Source organism: Buteo buteo, chromosome 11, assembly GCF_964188355.1.
Source record: "Buteo buteo chromosome 11, bButBut1.hap1.1, whole genome shotgun sequence".
NCBI classification, from domain to species: domain Eukaryota; kingdom Metazoa; phylum Chordata; class Aves; order Accipitriformes; family Accipitridae; genus Buteo; species Buteo buteo.
In genome coordinates, this window is record NC_134181.1 from 20,909,606 (window position 1) to 20,928,995 (window position 19,390).

General features: G+C 46.1%; 1 protein-coding gene across 2 annotated transcripts in view; it reads left to right on the forward strand.

Annotated features, from left to right (window-relative positions):
- Positions 1-19,390, forward strand: part of NECAB2 (N-terminal EF-hand calcium binding protein 2) — a 101,958-nt gene that overhangs the window by 72,260 nt on the left and 10,308 nt on the right. The window contains exons 4-5 of one of the 2 annotated variants that reach the window (XM_075039383.1): positions 6,076-6,101; positions 9,602-9,699. In XM_075039383.1, coding sequence (XP_074895484.1) covers positions 9,619-9,699 — 81 coding nt within the window. In that variant the 5' untranslated portion in view covers positions 6,076-6,101; positions 9,602-9,618. The remainder of the gene's footprint in view (positions 1-6,075; positions 6,102-9,601; positions 9,700-19,390) is intronic. The other variant, XM_075039382.1, reaches the window with a different exon arrangement.

A 19,390-nucleotide genomic window follows, 5' to 3' on the forward strand; every position in this document is an offset into this window, starting at 1 on the left:
ACTGCTCACTCTATTTATTGGTTGTACTGAATCGTGTGCAGGGCAAGTGTGCCTGTGTCAGTACACACATCTTTGAATTATTCCTGCCGAAGCGCACTGCAAAATACATTTTAAATTTATTTTGTGTGGGAAGCAGGGACATTTGACAGGAGATTAAGACCATCCTTTAAAGTAGGAGCCAGGTGGACACCACAGCCCTGGCTGCCAGCTTGCCACAGCTAAAGAAATTAAGGCCCAAACTGACATATGTTATGAATACTTGTCTGCCTATGTCATTCAAACCTGCAGCTGGCTGGATGCACTTCTGGTTGTGGACAGCCTTGGCATATGGTTTATGCTGTTTCTTTGCATGTGGCACCTCAGATTTTGGAAGTCCTTTTTTTATGTCATACTATAAGAGTAGTGGGTTTTTTTAAAGCAAGTGGATAGGTCTTGGGAAGGATTTAGCAGGGTTCTCCAGAAGAGTACGATGATAGGCTTGGAAAGTTGCTTAGTTCCTTAGAATTAAAGTTATTCAGCTCCTGGCTGGCATCCAGTATTTGGTATTTCTCTTGCTCTGCCTGGAATAATTTCTCTTGCTCTGGGGTTTGTGTAAAAATGTTTCAGTTATTAGTGACCATCTATAACCCCTTAGTAGGCATCTGGATGTACATTTTCCACTTCTGAGGTGTTGAGATAACACAGCACTGTTGCTGCTGGGACTAGAAGGCATATCATCAGATGTAATAATACTTTCCAGCTGCACATGTTGTTTTTTAGTCTTTCCTAAATGAAAATTAGTTTTGCAGGTGGCTAACACTGGAGGATAATTTGCTTCCATGCTCATTTGAAGCCTTGTAGCAAACCCAAAGCTATGAATAGAAGATGGAAATAAAAGTAGAACGTGATTTCAGAAAAACCTCCATTTTCTGTGCTGGTGAAGCAACTAAGCCGTGTGGCTGCTGATGCAAACCTTTCATCTGCTGAAGTGAAAGGGTTATTATGTGGCATTTGAGCAGCACATCCAGGCAGCTATTTGCATGAGAAATAGAGAAATACGCTATGAAGATGAGACTTTGATGTATTTGCAACTTCTGAATTGCCATTATGTTTCTGATTGTGCCACCCGTTGGGAGAGCCTGGGACACCTTTCCCTTGGCTGAGCTGGAACCCAAGAAGGGAATTTCACTCTCCGCTCCTCCACGTTATCTTTTCCATTCTGAGATAACTTTTCTGCTTCTCTCTATAATTGAAGAGCAGCAAGTCAGAGGCTGACAGCTTTGCCTTAGGAAGATGGGGAGATGCTGGGAAAGAGAGTGAGAGAGGCTGGATGGTAGATTCATGGCTCTTTTGATTGGAAGGGACCTCAGCAGGGCTCTAGTCCAGCTCTAGTCCCCAGTAGTGGGACCAGCACCGGACCAGGACAGCCCTGGCTTTTCCCTGCTGAGCCTTGAAGACCTCCTGGGATGCTCTCTGGGTAACCCCTTCCAGTGCTGCGCTGCACTGGCCTTGCTTATTAAGAGCTAAAGCAAACAATCATGGTGAGAAATTTCCAGAAATACTTTTTTCCTGCTGGAAAATGCTGATTTGCTTAAACAAAGTGCTGGGCTGATCTGGAGCTTCCGAGCTGAGACCTGGAGGTTACATGGGAGACGGTCACCCAGACAGAGACCTGGCTGCTGGGATGCCTGGCTTGAGCTCGTAATCCCTGGGCTGTTGGACACCCTGCTGCAATGTGCCCTCTGTCTGGTGTTCCCACCCCACTGTTCCCTGGAAGAAAGTCTCAAAGATGGCAACATGTTTCAAGAAAGGCGGGTAAAGAAGAAAAGAAAGCTTCTAAGTGATTTGAACTGATGGAACAGCATCAGTCAGTACAGGGACAACTCTGATTAAAGCCCATCCACTGGAAAATCTGCAATCAGGGACACAGCAAGGCAAAGAGGTGGCTTTCCAGGGATCCTCGTTAGCTCAGGCGCTCATCAAACCATATTTTAACATTGGGTAGGGTTTTGGGGGAAGAAATGCATTTCTCTGGAGTACGCAGGAGGCACAGCAACTACTCTGGGCAGCCGCCTCCTCTTGCTGGCCGTACGCCAATGATCACTCTCTGGGCAAATTCACGTAATTAAGCCCACTGAGGAGATGATCTCACAGCATGGTTGTTGCTCTTTAAACTCCCATGTATGAGGGGAGGGAGTATCATGCTTTGAGGACTTTGCTTTTTCTTTGAAATAGCTGGATGTAAACCAGTAGGGAAAACTATTTCCCTATTGCCAATATGTTTATCTGGTCAAATTATCCCAGCGTATTTAAATGGTGGTGGGTGGTGAGCAACAAATAATCCTTTTTGTGGCCAAATGAGCTTATGGCTTGGACTCGTGATTTTTCAGAAGATACTCTAGGTTGAAAGCTGAGCGCTTGTGTTTGGCTCCTATTTCTGTTGGAGAAATTAGGTCCCAAGTGGCAAATGGAAGATCTCTGAGGTATATCTTTGCGTTGGAAAGTAATCTCAAAGGGTACACATCCCCAGTGAGGTTAGGGATGCAAGGTTGTGCTGCTCCACGTTGCAGCTTCATCGGTTGGAAAACAGAGAAAAAGGCCTGAAACCAAAAAGACTTGAATTTTCTTGATTTTTTTTTTCTAGTTTGAAAGAAAGACTGGTTTCAGAAAGAGATCAGAAAGATGTGGCCTCTACTATGCAGAAAAAACTGTATAACACAGGAGTCTAATGATTTCTTCATTTGAAGTTTCACTTGAACATTTTTATATTCTGCTTAGTTAGTTGGGTTATGGCTTCAGTAAGTTCTTTAATTAGTCATACTATTAATGTAAGAATGCTTAAAATTAAAAGCTAATTCACAGACAAGTGTTCCAGTAGCAGAAAGATTTTTTTTTTTCTGAAAGAATGAGAACAACTTGCTGAGATTTTTCTTTTTAGTTTATTGTAGCTTATGGGAATGTTGAATATTTGGCAGCTGAAAAAAAAACAAATTTGGTAACTAATGCTCATCAAAATGTTTTCATTTCAAAGGTCTTTGTGATATGTGACCACTTCAAAAATCTCCACTGAATGGCAGTGCTGGGATGAAGGGTTAGGGATGGCGAGGGTATTTGTGGGTAACTACCACCTCCCGTTTCACAAGGCTTGAAGCCCAGATGCTGAATATTTGCATCATAAAAAATTCCTACTGGCAGAACCCATGGGATGGTTAGTTACTAAAGCATCAAACTACAGAGCAGCTTGTAAATTGTTTCGTATTTGGGTATTGCACATCCCTTGCTTTGTGTGTTCAGCTGTGCAGCACCCATGTCAGGCAATAAAACTCCTGTAACACCAATGGGGATGTGGCTGTGTGTCAGGGACGTTCCCGATGGGCACGCTGCTGTGGGATGGAAACATCCTAGGAAATGCTGTGGGTTGTGCTCAAGTACACATTGATTTCTCCATACAAATTTTCATCTGAACATTATCATACTTTTTATTAAGTCAGCTTATGACTTCAGTAATTTCTTTAATTAGGCTTATTCTTAATGCAAGATGGCTTAAAATTAAAAGCAACTTCTCAACCAAGTTAACATTCAAGCACAATTAAGTTAAATAATATGATGGCAGGATGTGAGGAAGTAGAAGACCATTTTTGGCAGCAGCAGATCAATAATTACAATGCAAAACCATGTGGAATACAATAATAGATTTTTTTTCTTCTTAGTAACATGCCCTAGCTGCAAACCCATACCCACTTCAGTAGGTGTTTATAAACACTAACTGGCTTCTGAAAAATGTTATTTAAGCACTTTGTGGGTGTTGCTGATGTAAAAACTACTCCTGTGCATGTGTCTGCGAGTATTGGTTGACTTCCCAGGCTCCATGCTGGTGAGAGCTTTGATGAAAGGCTGACCCCGGTCCTCGGACAGGCATGGGGCTGTGCCAGTGCTGGAAATGCATCTTCTGGGTTTTCTCCCCCACCTGAATTTTCTCTGCCTGTGAATTGCTGAGGCTCCATGTTAGTTATCGCATGCTGCCAAAGCTCTGTGGACTATTCGGTCAGGAGTTGGCTCTTTTGGGGAGTGTTTCGGATCTGCATAAGCAGTAGATTTGGGCATGAGAACATCAAGTCAGGGAAATTGAGCTTGCAGCATCCCCAGGGAGTTTTATAGGATTCAGTGAAGTAATTCCAGGGTTTGAGAAAGATGATAAAACTCCGAGAGAATTAAGATAAAGTAGTGTGAAAGCTCGTTTTGCAGAGAGATGCCTGTGCTGCCTGTACCTCTGGCTGAAGCTCGTGCCAGTAGGTTTGCTGCCAGCAGCTGTCACGCCATATATCCTGCACCACGAAGGTGGCTGAGATAAGAAATTACTTTTTTTATACTGTGACAGACATCAGTTACCCAAAAGGCTGCATGATTCAGTAACATGTGCTTTTACAGCGTGAGACAGGTCGAGTGGCACCTTTCTGGCAGCCGACATCTCGGAGCATCAAGATGTTTGTGTTCGCCTCCAGTGCTCAGCGGGTCCCACAGCTCAGAATTGGTGGTGAATGGGTCCCCGGTACCGTCTCCTGGGGCTGCTTTTGGGGAGACCCTGCGCATGAGTGGCACTGTGAATTTGGGGAATTTCCTCCCCAGATATCACCAGTGCACACATGTGTTTCCGCTTAGCTGTTGTGCACCCGGCTAACATGCCTAGGGGATGAAATGTATCTAGTGAGAGGTCAGCAGGGTGCCCGAGCTGCAGGAACTTGCATCTTCCCAGGCAGAGCCTAAATAGAAAGAAAAAATCTCCTACATTAGTCTTTCTGCTAAAGCAGAAGTGCTCTTGAGTGCTATTTGAGTGGGAAACGCAGCCTGTGATCTGTCCTGCTGCCACGCACAGCCCACTGAGGCTGCTCTGCTCACATGGGGTCTGAGCCTGCTGCAGAAGATGGCAAAAGATTTCAGCCGAGATGAGAGTTTCCTGGGTACTTCAGCTTGCTGCAAAGGCATCGTGCTTTGTGTCATGAATCCTCGATGATAGGGTTCAAGCGTGGCCTTGGAAGTGAAGACAGCAATCCCAAATTAATGCTTTCCCATCACGCGTCATCCCTTCAGAAGGATATTTCATCCCAAGAGAGGGCCAGTGGCAAGTGAAAGCTTCAGGTCAGGGAGGGAGGGAAGAGCCCAGGTCCTGTGGGCTGGGAACAGACCTGTCAGTCAGGGCATGGGCAAGTGATCGGGAGGATTTCGGGGTCTGGGGCAGGGCTGTGGGAGGATGCCACTAATGAAAGCGGTATTGAAAACATCTCTTTCCCTAATCCACTTATGTTGACAGGTCAGACAGAGCAGTGATGAGTTTTGTTAAAGAAATAGCTTTCTAAGGCATAAATGGATTGATAAAATATAGTTCTATTAAGACATCATTCCAGTGCTTGAACAGCACTAAGAATTGTGGGGGAATCTGAGGCACAAAGAGATTAGCAGCAATCTTTATTTCCCAAGCAGGTTGTCTGTTGAGATGTCGTTACGTAAACTAAATGTTCATGTCTTAAGAAGTAATTGTGCAGTTTTGTCCAGAGGGAGTCCCAGGCAGGAACCGTGCACAGCCCCGTGGATGCTTCGTGGGGGCAGAGTCAGGAGAACTGATCCATCTAGTAAAGTAAATTTTGCAAATTTTTATTCCAAGCAAATGGGAACAGATTCCTGTGCCACAGCAGGTGCCTCACCGGGGTAGATATTTGGGAGGAAGGCAGAGGAGTTGTTGTGCTGAGTGGGTACAGAGTTTCCCACAGGCACAGGTCCACCCCCAGGGGGGGATGCACAGATCCCCTTTTCCCCCTCAGGTAATATCCAAAATAATGTGCGAACCCATCCCAACTGCACCAATGCTGAAGGTGTGGAGGTGTGTGGATGTCCTGAGTGGCACCAGCCGTTGCCTTCTCCTTAGGCTGTCCCCACCCACGGCTGGGGGATGCTGAGGGGGCAGGTGATGTTGCAGGTGGGTATCTGGGGTTAAGCCTGCAGAAATCCTAACTGTAGCCTTCAGCTGTCCTTTACATTAAAATCATCTTTCTCTCTCCTTTTTTCCTGCTTCCTCCTCTGCTTCGTCCTCCCCTCTTCCAGCAACGTGGACACCAAGGAGCTGTGCGGTGAGTGCGGTCCCTCTTTTGGGGTGAAAGCAATCATTACATGCACGTGTGCTTTTGAAGGATGCATGAAACCTGCTACAAAGCTGGTGGTGCCATGGTGGCTGTGGAGTTGGGGGTGGGGTGTCTCAGCACTTCTGCTGCTTTGCCACTTGTTCCACGGAAAAACGGGTAAAACTTTTTTTCATTTTCTTGCAACACAAATGGGGTCAGAGCTGAGTGGAGCACCTCGCTGCCGTTCAATAACAAGCTGGAGTTTAATTTCTGGCAATGTCATGGCTTCTGGCTCCACTCTGGCGTTCAATAAACCGGTACCCCTCTGCAATACCCATAACATGTTTCTCCTTAGGCAAACCTTCGTGTTTCCCAGCAGGCTGCCTAAGGAGTACACCACCTCTGCTGCACCTCCCACAGCTTGCAGAAATTAAAGGCCGAAATGGAAATCTCTGATAATGTTTTGTTCCACACCTTGACCAGAAAGGAAATATTTCCTGCCAGGATTTCTGAAGGGCTTTGCCTTAATAGGAGGTGACTCATGCACGGGGCTCCTGCTGCTCACTCGGGTGTATTTTTCCATGGACACTTGGTATTAGGAAACATTTCCTGCACCCCAGCTTTTTGGGAGGACCTGGGGAGACAGAGGTGTGTGGCCTTGCACATCCGTCTCTTCTCCTCCCCTCCTGTGCCAGCATGCAGAAGAACATACAAAGCCACTTTAGCAGGTCTTCGCCATGTACTTTCATCACTTTGCCACTAATGACAGCCTTCAGAGGCCTGGCTGAGAGCGGGTTGCGCAGCCAGAAAGGCGCTTGCCGGGGCGCCCGTGCCAGCACCAGGCGGTTACTCGTCATTCCCGATACTTTTAAGACCTCTCTGTCCATCACAGCCTGCGGCTCTGCCTGCACCAGGAGATTGTCTAGGGTTTCTCTCCGCCTGGTGTACTTAACCCCTGCCAACACCCTGCCTTTCTAACAGCAGGATTTTGAGCATTCAAGCCTGCAGCAGACTTTCAGTTGGTTATCCCCACTTGTTTTTTGGTATGCAAGAAACTAAGCCTTCCATAAAAACCTTTTGGTTTGCCGACAATACGATGGGCTTGTTCCCATCACTCTTTTCTCATTGCATTAGGTCTTCTTGCCAGCTGCCCCAAGAAATCAAAACCCCACAGCTTGTACCATCAACCTTGCCAGCAAATACAGGGGTAGTAATGTCCTTGCTTGACCCCACCCTGCTTTCTCCATCAGTCTGATAAAATCAGAAAATCACATAGCTGTCACCCAGCGTGATCCCACCTTGCTGCCTCTCCCAGGGGTGAAGCTGCCAGGAGAGGAGGGAGATAAACCCATCACATCCTTTGGGAAGCCGGAGGAAGGATCAATCAGGGAGAGATCCTGCCTAGATCTGTTATCTGCTGAATACCTGCTCTTGCCTGCAATTTCTTATTTGCTTGCTACTCTTCTAAGTATTAGTTTAAACATAAAACCTCATTTTGGCTAAATGGAAGCTGTGGTCTCTCTCTTGACATGGGTTGTGTGTTGTAAGATGTTGAGAGCATCTTAAAAGGGATTTCTTGAGCCCTGCAGCTTATATGGGAAATTTGATATGGCTTGATCTGTATCAGGTAGCCTCTCACAAAGTTCCCATTTTTTTCCTGCCAACAAATGCAACAATCACCAACACCTAGACTGACTTAAACATGGTTGTGCAGCTCCCTACCCCCAGAGGAGCTCCCAGTCATACCTGGGAGCACCTAATACACCCAGAAAATGTGAGTACAGCTAGGAAATTGTACCTGCCACCTTTCAGTTTAAATGAAACACAGACATTGCATGTAATAGTACAAACTGTCCAGCAAACTGAGGTGTACTCTACAAACAGGAGATGCACGTCGACCTGTTGCAGACTGCCAGGGTGGTGGGTGATGGCTTTGCTGGGAAGAGTGGCACCCACCTCTTCCCACACCAGCCCTGGGTTGCAGTGATGCTCATCTCCTGAGCATTGATCTCATTGCTCTCTGCAGACGTGTAGGAGCCATCAGCAAGAACCATGTAGGATAGGAAGAGCTGAACTCAGATGTTCACATGAGTAAATAAGGCTAAAACAGTAGAACTGAATACTTCGGTTAAGCCAATGCTGTTTTCCTCCCAGGTGCTCCTTGGTCAGTCTTGAGGGCTGTGCTCTGCCCACAGCAGCTCATTTCTTCTGAAATGTATGCGTCCAGCTTTTTCTTTCAGGACTTACAAAAAGTCTTTACCTTGAAGATCTGCTCAGTTTTTCTTTCCCAAGTAAAGTAATAAGAATGGCACAAATAAACACACTGCAGTGAGAGTAAGCTGTTTGGCTTATCGTGGAACCGCAAACAGCTGCTGTCAATCACGCTATGACATTCTGGTTTCTGCCAAAGTCATCTTCCCTTTGGATATGTTCTTGGGCTGTAAATAGCTATAGGCACTTCTAATTAAGCCAAGAGAACCTAGTTAGTGGGATTGTTTCCTGGAATTTATGTCTTGTTGCATTCCACAGAGATGTCACCTCAGTGTGAAGCTTCACGTCTTAGCGCTAAGAAATGGCACTGGTGGCTTTTAAGTGACAGCTTTTAGCTGTAGCCTGTGTCAACCACCCAGAAACCAGGTAACGCCACATCTACGCTGCAAACTCGCTGCACACCTCACTGCCATACTTCACCTCTCCCTGTTTCTGTTGTGAACAGCGAATTCCAGGACTCCGTAGCTCATGCACAAAACCACACCAGGGCTCATATGCGTCATGGAGCCATCAGCTGTGTGGGGTCACACTGATTTTGGCTGTATTTTGCATTAGTGAAGAGTGGTTGGGATTGCATCTGGCGGCTGCCGGAGCTGCAGTGCAGCCTGGCGTGGATCACTCCTTCAGCAGGAGGGATGAGGATGGCATGGAGAAAGTGTGGACTCCCTCTGTGTGGAGAACATGTGCTTTTGTGTCCAGCTTGCAGCTCCATTCTCTTCCTTTTGAGGCATATTTTGCTCTCAGAAGCCTGTGCAAACTGTGATTGTGGGCTGAGGTGCAAATGTGATGGGAATGTAGGGAAAGATGTAAGGCCGGTCTCAGCTCATATAAATTGGGGTGAACCTGGCAGGTATTTGGGTGCTTTGAGTGGTAAAGACTGTCAAGGGAATAGAAAGGGGATTTGTCTTACGACTTCTCTCTCCATGTTGGCAATAGGAGGGAGAGAGCCAAGATATGGTCAAATGAAGAAACGGGCATGGAAATAAAGCACCTGCCAAGTTATTTTCAATGGGAGCTACTGTGCCTTACATCTCTTTTTTACCATGGTCCCAAACTTCATGGGAATTGCACCACTTCTTGTCCCTGCAGGACAAGTTGTAACTTTGGCTCAGGATATAGAATATAAAAATATATCTGTTTTTTTCTTTCCACCAATAAATAGACCTTGCTGTGTCACATAGCCTTCAAGCGTTAAGTTACATCAACAGTTCCTTTCATGTCCCTCTTGGTTTTCCCAGACTATTTCGCTGACCATATGGGAGACTACGAAGACGTCTTGGCCTCACTGGAGACGCTGAACCTCTCCATCCTGAAGGCAATGGACTACACCAAACGGGTGAGTCCTCCTTACTGCACCTTGTGCTCCACGGGCTTGGAGCAAATGGTGCAAATGTTATGTTAACAGAGCATCTAAATCCAAAGGTCTTCATCCTATTCAGCAGTGTTGTTTCCCTGTGCTGTTGCATTTGTGCGGTAAGTGGATCATAGCAGCAGAGGATTTCTTTGTGTTAACAGCAGGTGAATCTTGAAAATCTTGGCCAGATTGTGAACCAAGGTGCCAATGTCATGCGCAGTAGATGGTGGCATGGAGGTTTTGTGGCAGAGCACTGTACCTTCTCAGCATCCTTCCGAAGCCTGACAGGCAGTCTTGGTTGTGCCATGGCTTACGCTCTGCGACCCCTGAAGCAAGAAGATGCTCCAGTTGTCTTCAGGCAACACGGCCCGTGGGTCTCTTGGGTGGGATTTTGAATGCATGAGTTCTTGTTAGTGTCATTGGGAGTGCTTTTGGAAACTTCATATTACAGAGTGCCATTAAATACAGCTTCCATGTTGGAAGGCATCCTGAGTTCCAGAAACACGGTGGCTCATGTGTGCAGCTGCTGTGTTAGAAACTAGAGGGCTGTGTGTTTGAAGGACTACAGGGGAATCATGCAAGCACCAAAACCGAGACATAATGTCCTATTTTATATGTGCAGAGTTCCCCTAGCTTCTTAAAAAATCCAGCGTGTACCTTAATGATACTGTTAATAATGGACCACAAGGCAGTGACACTGACCAAGAAGCATACTGAGGTTTATTTACGAATACCTAGAAAATCTGAGTTGATGTACCAGATAAACATCTCCGCTGACAGGTGTGCCATTCATTTGGTGTCTTACTGGGAGGAGACCAGTGTTTATAGTGCTCTCATTCCTTTGAAAACATTTTCCTGTGCTTTCCATATCACTTAATAAAGTAACTGGACTATATCGGTAATATTTATTACCTCAGGATAGTCAATCCTTCTCCCACTTCTACCTTCAACCATATTTAGGTAATTCTTTTGTGCCATGACAAGAGAAAAGTAGTCTTCCTCTTCACTGGTGAGCGGTAACGTGGTGCACTGAGAAGCAAGCCAAGGAGGGAGGTTTTGCTTTTCCCAAGTACCTGTAAGGACTTCCCAGTTCAACTCCAGCCCTCCTCTGAGTAATCCAAATTGAAATCTTCATTCCATTTATCTTTGAAGCTAAAGGAGAAACTCAAATTACTCCTCACAAAAGATGTGGTAATGATAAGAAGTTTTAGGTGTTAGAATGGGAAACAGCACATTTCTCTCCTCCATGGTTGCTGAGTGAGGAGCCTGATTTCCCTGCTTGATCAAAACCCATCCTTTTTAGTGTTTGTGAGGAGGGCAGCACCGAAAGTGAAGCCACATATTTCATATGTTGATGTCTTGCCATAATAAACTAAAGCCAAAAGTCTTTGGAGAAGCACTGATCTGTCTGAAGTCTTTGTGAATTTTTTATCAACATTATGAGAGGGTAAAAAAATCAGGACAAGGGTAATAATTCATTTTTGCTAATTAAGTTGCTGAGTCTGTTTATGCCTCATTTATATTCATTATTAGCAAATTTTCTGGCAGTGAGATTTGCCAACTCTGTATTCAAAATACATGTTAACATCCTAATAGATATCTCAGTAATTCACTCCAACTCGTGATGCCTTCCTCCATAGCTTTTTGAATGCGAGGTTAATACATATGACTAATTCCTCCCAGTATTTTGCAAGAGGATGATAGCTTATTCCCTGTTTATAAATTAGAGATCTGAGCATGTGGGTATTACTTTGCACAAGAAACCTGCAGCAGAAGCAGGATGGTTATTCATAATTCCAACCTACTGCCTTCATAAGAAGAGCATCTTTCTCCCTCCTTGATTCAGCAACTCATGGCAGGATTCACCTGCCTCAATTGCAATGGGTAAAGGTGATTTACCTAAGCCTGAGCTCTTCACCTCCATCATGATCTTGTGGAGGGAACCAGGGAGATCCGGAATGCTGGAGGCATCTTCCTCCTGTGATGCTGAAGGACCACAACACTCTTCATCTCAGATGCAGACATTTCCCTTCTAGATGGCTAAAGGCAGACAAGGGAATGCTGCCCCAGCATCCCCTCATCACCCCCATTTTATCAGCCCATGGGGCATGTCACTTTTTGCCACCTGGCAGACTTTTAGCAAGTGAGCAAACAGAGCAAGACTCCTTCACAGAGAGGAGCTGGCAAAGATGTATTTCATGAAAAACACCACTCCCTGCTGTGATTTTGTGAACAAAGTGGTACAAACCTCATCATTGAATTATTCAAACGCAGGTGCTTTATTCAAGTAAAGAACTGAAGGAAAAAAAAACAAAACCAAAACCCCAAATCAGACAATAAACTGTTGTAGGTGGTAGAGAAACTCATCTCCAGTGTTCAGATAAGACAGACTTCCAGGCAGCATCAGAAGCTTTTCCTGAGTGCAAACCATTAGTACTTTTTTTTGAGATGTGAGATTTTTTCACTATGTATTTTCCCTAAAAAAAACCAAAAGTATTTGTTTACTAGGCTTTCTGGTTTTAGTGTCAGAAGTAAGTTTCTTATGATCTGAACCAATAAAATAATCTGGTTGAGGTCTTCTCACCAGTTTCCAGATGTGTGTTCCCATACCCCACCCCAGCCTGCAGGATGTCACAAGAGTGTTTTATTTCCTCCAGGGCTGGGACCCACACCTACAGGATAAGGCTTCAGCCCTAGGGAGAAGATCCATCCCAGGACTGCAAAAGCTGGTGTGAGCTCCCACTTGTCTGATGGGTCCCCCATAAAGGTCTCCTTCTGCTCCATCTCCTTTGCATGTGATGTTGGAACCAAGGGCCCTGTGCTGATGTCAGGAAGTTTAGGAGATGCATAAATATATTTTTAGAAACTCTGCATCAGGGAAAAGACTGCCAAAGCAGCAGGTTTTGGTAGAAGCCAAGTGTGGGTTTGTGCCCCCCGATGCTCGAGCCTGTTGCTGTCTCTGCAGCTTTTCTGCGAGGCTGGATCCTGTACAGGGCTTGGTGCTGATGCTGAGCACTGTGACTTGCGAGCAAACTGCTTTCCTTGTGAGATGCTCCTGCTTCTCTGTATTAAAATAAGCATTTCATCAGCTGGGGAAAACTATTGATCATTTGAGAGTGTTCCTTATTCCCTCCCTTCCCCCTCCATTAAAAGAAGTATTGGGTGCAAACGATAACTGAAGCCTAACCTTCTTCTGTGTTGGCTTTCTGTTGAGAGGTGCCTGCTGACGAGAGGGGTTGGATAGCCATGGTATTTAATTACTGTTTATATTTCTCACCTTAAAAGACAACTGATTATTTCTTGCTCATAAAAAGAGAAAGCAGCAATTATCTCGTGCTGGAGGAGCTCATAAAGTATCAGCAGTAATTAGAGTCAGTAGTGGAAGGTCCCATACAGCAAAACAAAATCTGTCATTGTAATTATTTTCCAATACATTGATGTCCATGCTGCGTTGAAATGACTGCCAGTGATGGTGGGAACTGCAAAGTTAGATTGGAGAGAAAGGAAATGAACTTTCAGGATCTAAAAAAAGCTGACGGCGGGAGATGTTCTTGTATAATTTTCATTTACTGTTTTATAGTGCAGTCAGCAAATATTAAAACCAATGTGTCTGGGAAGGACATAGTTTGTGTGTCTGGTGTTGAAAGATGTGCGGGGTGCGGTGGGGGCTGGGGGACCGGAGCCAGGTGGATGCTGTCCCTCCTGTTTGGTTACTGACCCCCCTGCCCCAGGCTGCCTGCTGTGGGACGGTGCCCACCCACTGCCTCCACCACCCTGCCAGCCTTGGTGGGTGCCACGGATGGGGAAGCGGGGGACAGTGCGTGGGGAACCAGCGGGACGGCGCTGGGGCGATGGCTACCACTGAACAACACCCTTACCGACACCCCAGGAAATGTGTTTAGCTTGGTAAAAAAAGGACATTTTGTGGGTTTTTGAACCCGAGAGGCTCAATTAGCCCCGTTCCTGCCAGGTACGGCTTCTACCGCCTGCCGCACTGGGGTTGCTCCTGCTCCCTGCTTTTGCTAAATAAGCATTTTGCAATGCTGAGCATGGAAATATTAGCAAGGCTGACCCTTAGCAGTGAGGCAAACTTCAAAATCTAGCTGCAAAGAAGTCCCAAAAATGCTGAGTGAGGAACACCCTCAAGGATGAAGCAGCTCAGATTCAAGGTCAAATCCTTCCTTCCTGGAGATGCTCCTGTTGGGCACCAGACAGGTCCAAGAAGTGCTGGTGACTGTCCTTGGCCTGTCCTAGCTGGAAGCAAAGTGCTTGGAAAGCAAAACTGCCCAAAATCTTAGCTGAAATTGTAACAGCCTCCCATGCACGTACTGGAATGAAATGGAGCTGATCTCTCTGGTGCTCATGGACATGGTGCAGGGGAAGGCTGTGCCGCTCTGCTTCAGTGGAGGCCAGGAACAGGGTGAGCAGAGCAGGGAAGGGGGGTGCTGACAAATTAGGGAGGAATTCGGAGACTGGCTTCAGGGTGGAGTGAGGGGCAGCAGGAGGGATTTACGGAGGAGGCCTGAGGACCTGCGGGTAGCCCTGGAGCACCCTTGGCTTGATGTTCAGCACCACCTTCGGTCCTGGAGGTGAGCAAAAGGAGACATGAAAGACGGCGTTTCACTCCTTGCTTGCTTGCTGCCAGCTCCGCCGCCAGTCTATCACTTGCCAAAGTCCTTTTTATCTCATTTAATGGACCTGGAATGGAAATACGAGGGAGTGGTGACACATCACACACCCCCTGAGAGCCTCCTTGTGTCAGGGTGCCAAATACATGTGTGTCTTATGGACAGGCACTATACCCAGACCAGCTGCAAACACATTTTCCCCTGAGAATCATTATTTAGATGAGAGAATATCTAAATTATGAAGGGAAGACTGAGTGTACTGACCTTCGGTACCAGCTGCTGATGCTCCAGCAGCGCTAGGGAGCTCAGAGGTATATACATATGGGTGAATAGGTTTGCATACATTATTTGTGAGTTAAATTGTTCCTGCTGTAATTCACCCTTCTTGTCTCTGCCCTAAGACATGTCGTCGCAGTGAACAGGAGATGCCAGGCTCCTGGGGCTCGATGGGAGCTGCTGCAGCAGACCTCCTCTCCCTGCTGCTGGTGCTGGTGTGGCCGTGGGTCTCCCCGAGCTTTCACCACCAGCAGCACACTGCAAAGCAGCGAGTGTTTGAGCAGCTCAGTTACAGCCCCAAAGCAAGCACCATCTGCCACCAGTCTTGGATGCTAAAAATGATGGATTTTTTTGTTTGTTTGTTTTATAGCACAGTCCAGAACTGCAATATAGAGTGCTCTCATTTGCATTCTTACCTGCCAAAATTAAACTTACCAAACATATTGCTTTTTTTTGAATGATGACACCTCGAGATAAAATAGTCAGTAGAAATAATCCTTAAAATAATCTTTTCTTCCCACCCTCCAGCTAATCCTTTATCTCGTCCTTTCATTTTACCTGAGCAGGTTTTCTCCTGCTCTTCTGAACAAACTCGATGTTCACGCCGGGGTCAGCTGGGGCTCCTGGAGCAGTGCTTTGCTGGGGCAGGAGGCTGGCCCGTGGCAGGGTGTAACAGCAACACAGTGGTGGCAGCTCTGGATAGTGCCCAGCCCAAACAGCATGAGCTGCACGAGGCTTCCCATAGACATCGTGATCTGGCCCCAACTCGGCTCACACTGAGCCGTGGGGGTTACATGAGCATCAGCTGAGGTCTCCTGGTCTGGGCTTGAAGCCTATGGGGTACCACTGCAGCGCAGCACAGCTGTTGCTTCATCTTTCCTCCTGGGCAAATTTGTAGCCCACCACACATCAGGGTCTCCTCTGGAGAAGTGCTTCTCTGGCTTCCTTGCTGCCGAACACAGGAATAGTTTATCTCCCGGTACTTTGTACCTGGTTGAACCCCAGGAGACCCTGCGCACCTTGTCATCCTCTTCCCCCTTGGAAGTGTTTGGCTCTTCTTTAGGGGTCAGGATGTACGCTCAAATGGCCAGTTTCGGGGGGGCTCAGAGCATTGTCTGTCCTCACCTTTGCAGCATGGAGATCTGCCCTGATGGGGAGAGAGATGTTTTAGGGATTATGAGCTGCTTTTTTGCTCCTTTCTTGGATGGGTGATTTTATGATTGAACGCCAGCTTTGAAACACTCCTGTAATGCAGCTAAAGACGTATTCATGGTGAATGGTTTTGTCTGAAAAAGGAAAGGAGTGGCGATGGGGTGGTGAATTGGTGAAGGCTGAGTCATTGTTCTATATATTTTAAATGATACTTTTCCGAACAATTTCAGTATCAATTTCTATAGCAAAAAAATGATTTGGATTTCTGGAAAAGTTATAGAACTTTATAGTTCAAGAATCATCTAAAAGGAAACAAGGCATATTTGTTTATCTTCTCAGAAAGGATTTCTGCAACTCTTCTCTGAAATTAAGAAAATATTGCACTGTAAATTAGAGCAAAAAGTGCTACTCCAGTTCTGCAAGAACTGAATTTCCCCCAACTTTTCTGTTCAGACTCCAGACCAGAGAGCTGATTCTCCATGCGATGCCATTCGGAGTGATTTCCTTGCCAGCCCCGCAGGGCTGTGTGTGAGATCTAGCCGGGCTGCCAGACTGCCAGGGAGCACAGCGGGGCTGGCAGGGAGATGAATCTTAAGAAGGTCCCTCTTGGAGCTTATTTTTAGACTAAGATGTTTATTCACTGCTCTTCTGCTTGTCTGTCGCTGCAAAATTCATGTCCCTCCTCTCACTCAAAGAAGGAAGAGCACCTTCTCTGGACATCCTGCTCATGCTGCCCTTGCTCCAGCTCTCATGGACCTCCTGTAGGACATGGTTTTCCTCCTCCTTCCTCCTGTTTTAAGGCTATTGCTCCTGGGATTAGATAAATTGTATGGTGAAGGGAATAAATCCACCAGACATCAGTGCTGTGGTCTTGCCAAATAGCCCAAGAGCAGTTTTGAAGGAGCCACCAAAAGGAAAGGCAGGGACCAAGTCAATGTGTAACCAGCTGGCACAACGAGGCTGAGCCTTCAGCAGCATGACCATCCCACGTCGTTACATCTGCAGGGTCTTTTGAGTAGGTCCTGTTTGGAAAACAAAGTCTGTACTTTCCTTGGAAAACTGAAATAAAATATGTATTAATTTACTGTCTTGTGGATACTAAATACAGCTAATTAGGAACTTGTGTGAAGGGAAAGGCTAATTATAGCCAGGGTGTTCAGAAGTAGGAGTCCACGCTTTGTTTCCAAGTCTGTTCTTTGCCTGCTAAGTAAGTGGATAGGGTGCACACGTGCCATATGCCTCTCGATCCATAGATGACCTCAGGGGGTGTGCTGTATAGTGCATGCATGGGCCAACAGCTACCTGCCCTTCACATCCACGTGGCTGCAATGAGAAATGATGGGATTGTATTGCAGCAAGGAGATTTTCTAATAATGAGAGGAGGGAAGTCCTGTGATAAATTGCTTGGGAAGGGTCCATGGCAGGAGATCTCCAGGACTAGACAAGGAAAACATGAGCTGAGAAGGGTCCAACACTGAGATTTATAAAAGGAGTATTTTATAGCAAAAGACTTTTAAAACCCATGTGATAGCACCATCTTTTTTTTTATCTGAACAGGTGTCTCATTTGTTTTTTTAAAGCTGTTTCAGGAAGGCTGAGGGTCTTTCATATGTTAATGCTTTCATTTATCAACTATTTAAGTGTCTGTTCTCTTCAGGTTTCTTCTACTGATTATGTGCCAGGCAATCAGTTTTGGGTCTCCGCTTTTGACGGGATTTAAGAGTCGGGGGGAGGGAAAGGAGCGAGAGGCAGGTCTGAGTGTTATTCTAATTATAAGAAAATATCTCTTGGAAGAAAACAGGCAATTATGAGCAATGAATTTAGATCAGCCACTCAGAGGTTACAGCACAACACATGCCTGGCTTTTAAAGGGGTGAGTGGGTGGAAGATAACCTCTCCATCATCCTGGGATGAGGTTTGACAGAGGTATTTCATGGCATGGCAGTGGGTTTGTTGTTGGGTTGTTGGTTTTGTTTTTTTTTTTTAACTGGAGGAAAAGTGTGAGTGAAACAGAATTGGCTTTAGTTTCCATTTGAAAAGCCTCCTCGGTTCAGTGCCATTGCTCTGTGGGTGTGCTTTGGCGGTGGTTAGAGTTAATAAAAATTGGAGAAGCCGTCAATGTCCCCAGGCTTGGTAAATGTCAGCCAATTTGGCCAATCTTGCTGAAAACCAGCACTGGAAAGCCTCGCTGGTCAGGCTGTAACACTGCAAGGCAAAGGGAAGGTGCAGGGTTGTCGTGGGGGGGGGTGTCTCTGAGTCCGTGGGTGGTGCAGAATCATTTATATTTTACATCCTGTAGTCTTAACGAGCTAAATAGTGACCTTTAAAAATGCCAGTGAAGAAGCTTTGAGATGCTCAACAACATTGAAAATCTCCTTTTTCAGTCATTTGATACCCCCAGGAACATGGCCGTGAGAGCCCAGTTTTAGGCATCAGTTTGCAGTGCCTGGTGAGGGACGTTCGACACTGCTGTTGGCAAGTCTGAGCACTCAATGGCACCAAAATCCCAGCTGTGATTTGTACAGGTAACACATCCCAAGGGTGTTTTCATTAATCTGTGCCAGAATCTGGGCAGATTTGGGGCAGGTGCATGTAGAAATGGAAAGCCAGAAGAGCTGTGGCGGGGCTTTGAGCAGGCTGTGCCCCAATGTGTGCACCTGCTGTGTGTGGGAAGGTGCATTACAGGCACATAAAAAGCCTGTGATGTGAAGAGAGGGGTGGGATTTAGGGCTTGGGCCTCAGCTGACTGACCAGAGGACCCAGTACTGGGCAGTATTTCCCCAACTACCTGTGGCTAAAGCAAGTTGTCCTTTTCCCACTCCTTCCTCCTCTCATTTTTCAATGTCTCTCGCTCACGCCCCAGTTTGTCAGATGATGACACTTTCCGAGGCTCTCCTGAGACCCATTCGCTGCCAAAATCTCAAGGCCATCCTTTCAACGAGGCTTTTACATTTGCTTCTCACTGCAGATGCATGCAGCCACCCGTTTGCAGCAGCGGACGTCAAGGTGAGGTGGCTGGGGATGTAGTAAAGGGAGAGATGCCTTTTTTCACCCTCCTCTGCCTCTTCAACAGCCACCCTGCTCCTTCCTCAACCAAGGCTTGCCAGCAAAACACTCTGCAGTAGGGTAGTATCTGTCATGCCAAAGTCTTTATAGCCTTGAGCTAATGGACTAGCTGGATGGAAAAGAGCAGGCTTGGAAATGTGCCCCTCCAAGAGCTTCTGGCACAAAGTGGCTTCATTGAGCAGCAATTATTATAATATCTCAAAAAATATTTTAACTTCTCAAGCAAAGCGAGGAGGAAATAACTCTTCAGGGTGGAATTAATAAGACCAATTCTCATTAAATTTCCCTAGGACAGACTGACAAATGTTTTAATAAGATGATTGGAAGGATTCCTTTGGAGCTGGTCTTCTTAATGACTTGTTTTTGCAATGCCAAATAAGACATGTGCTCCAGGAGAGCCTGAGGGATTGCTGAAAAGCCTCTGAGCACACACAGTTCAGACTCGGCTCCTGAGAGCAAATGTCACAGCTACGTTGGCAAATGGCCAGAGTCAGTTAAGTGGAGGAAAAAAAGCCTACCGTCTTTTTAATTTCAGAGCTATTGGACTTACT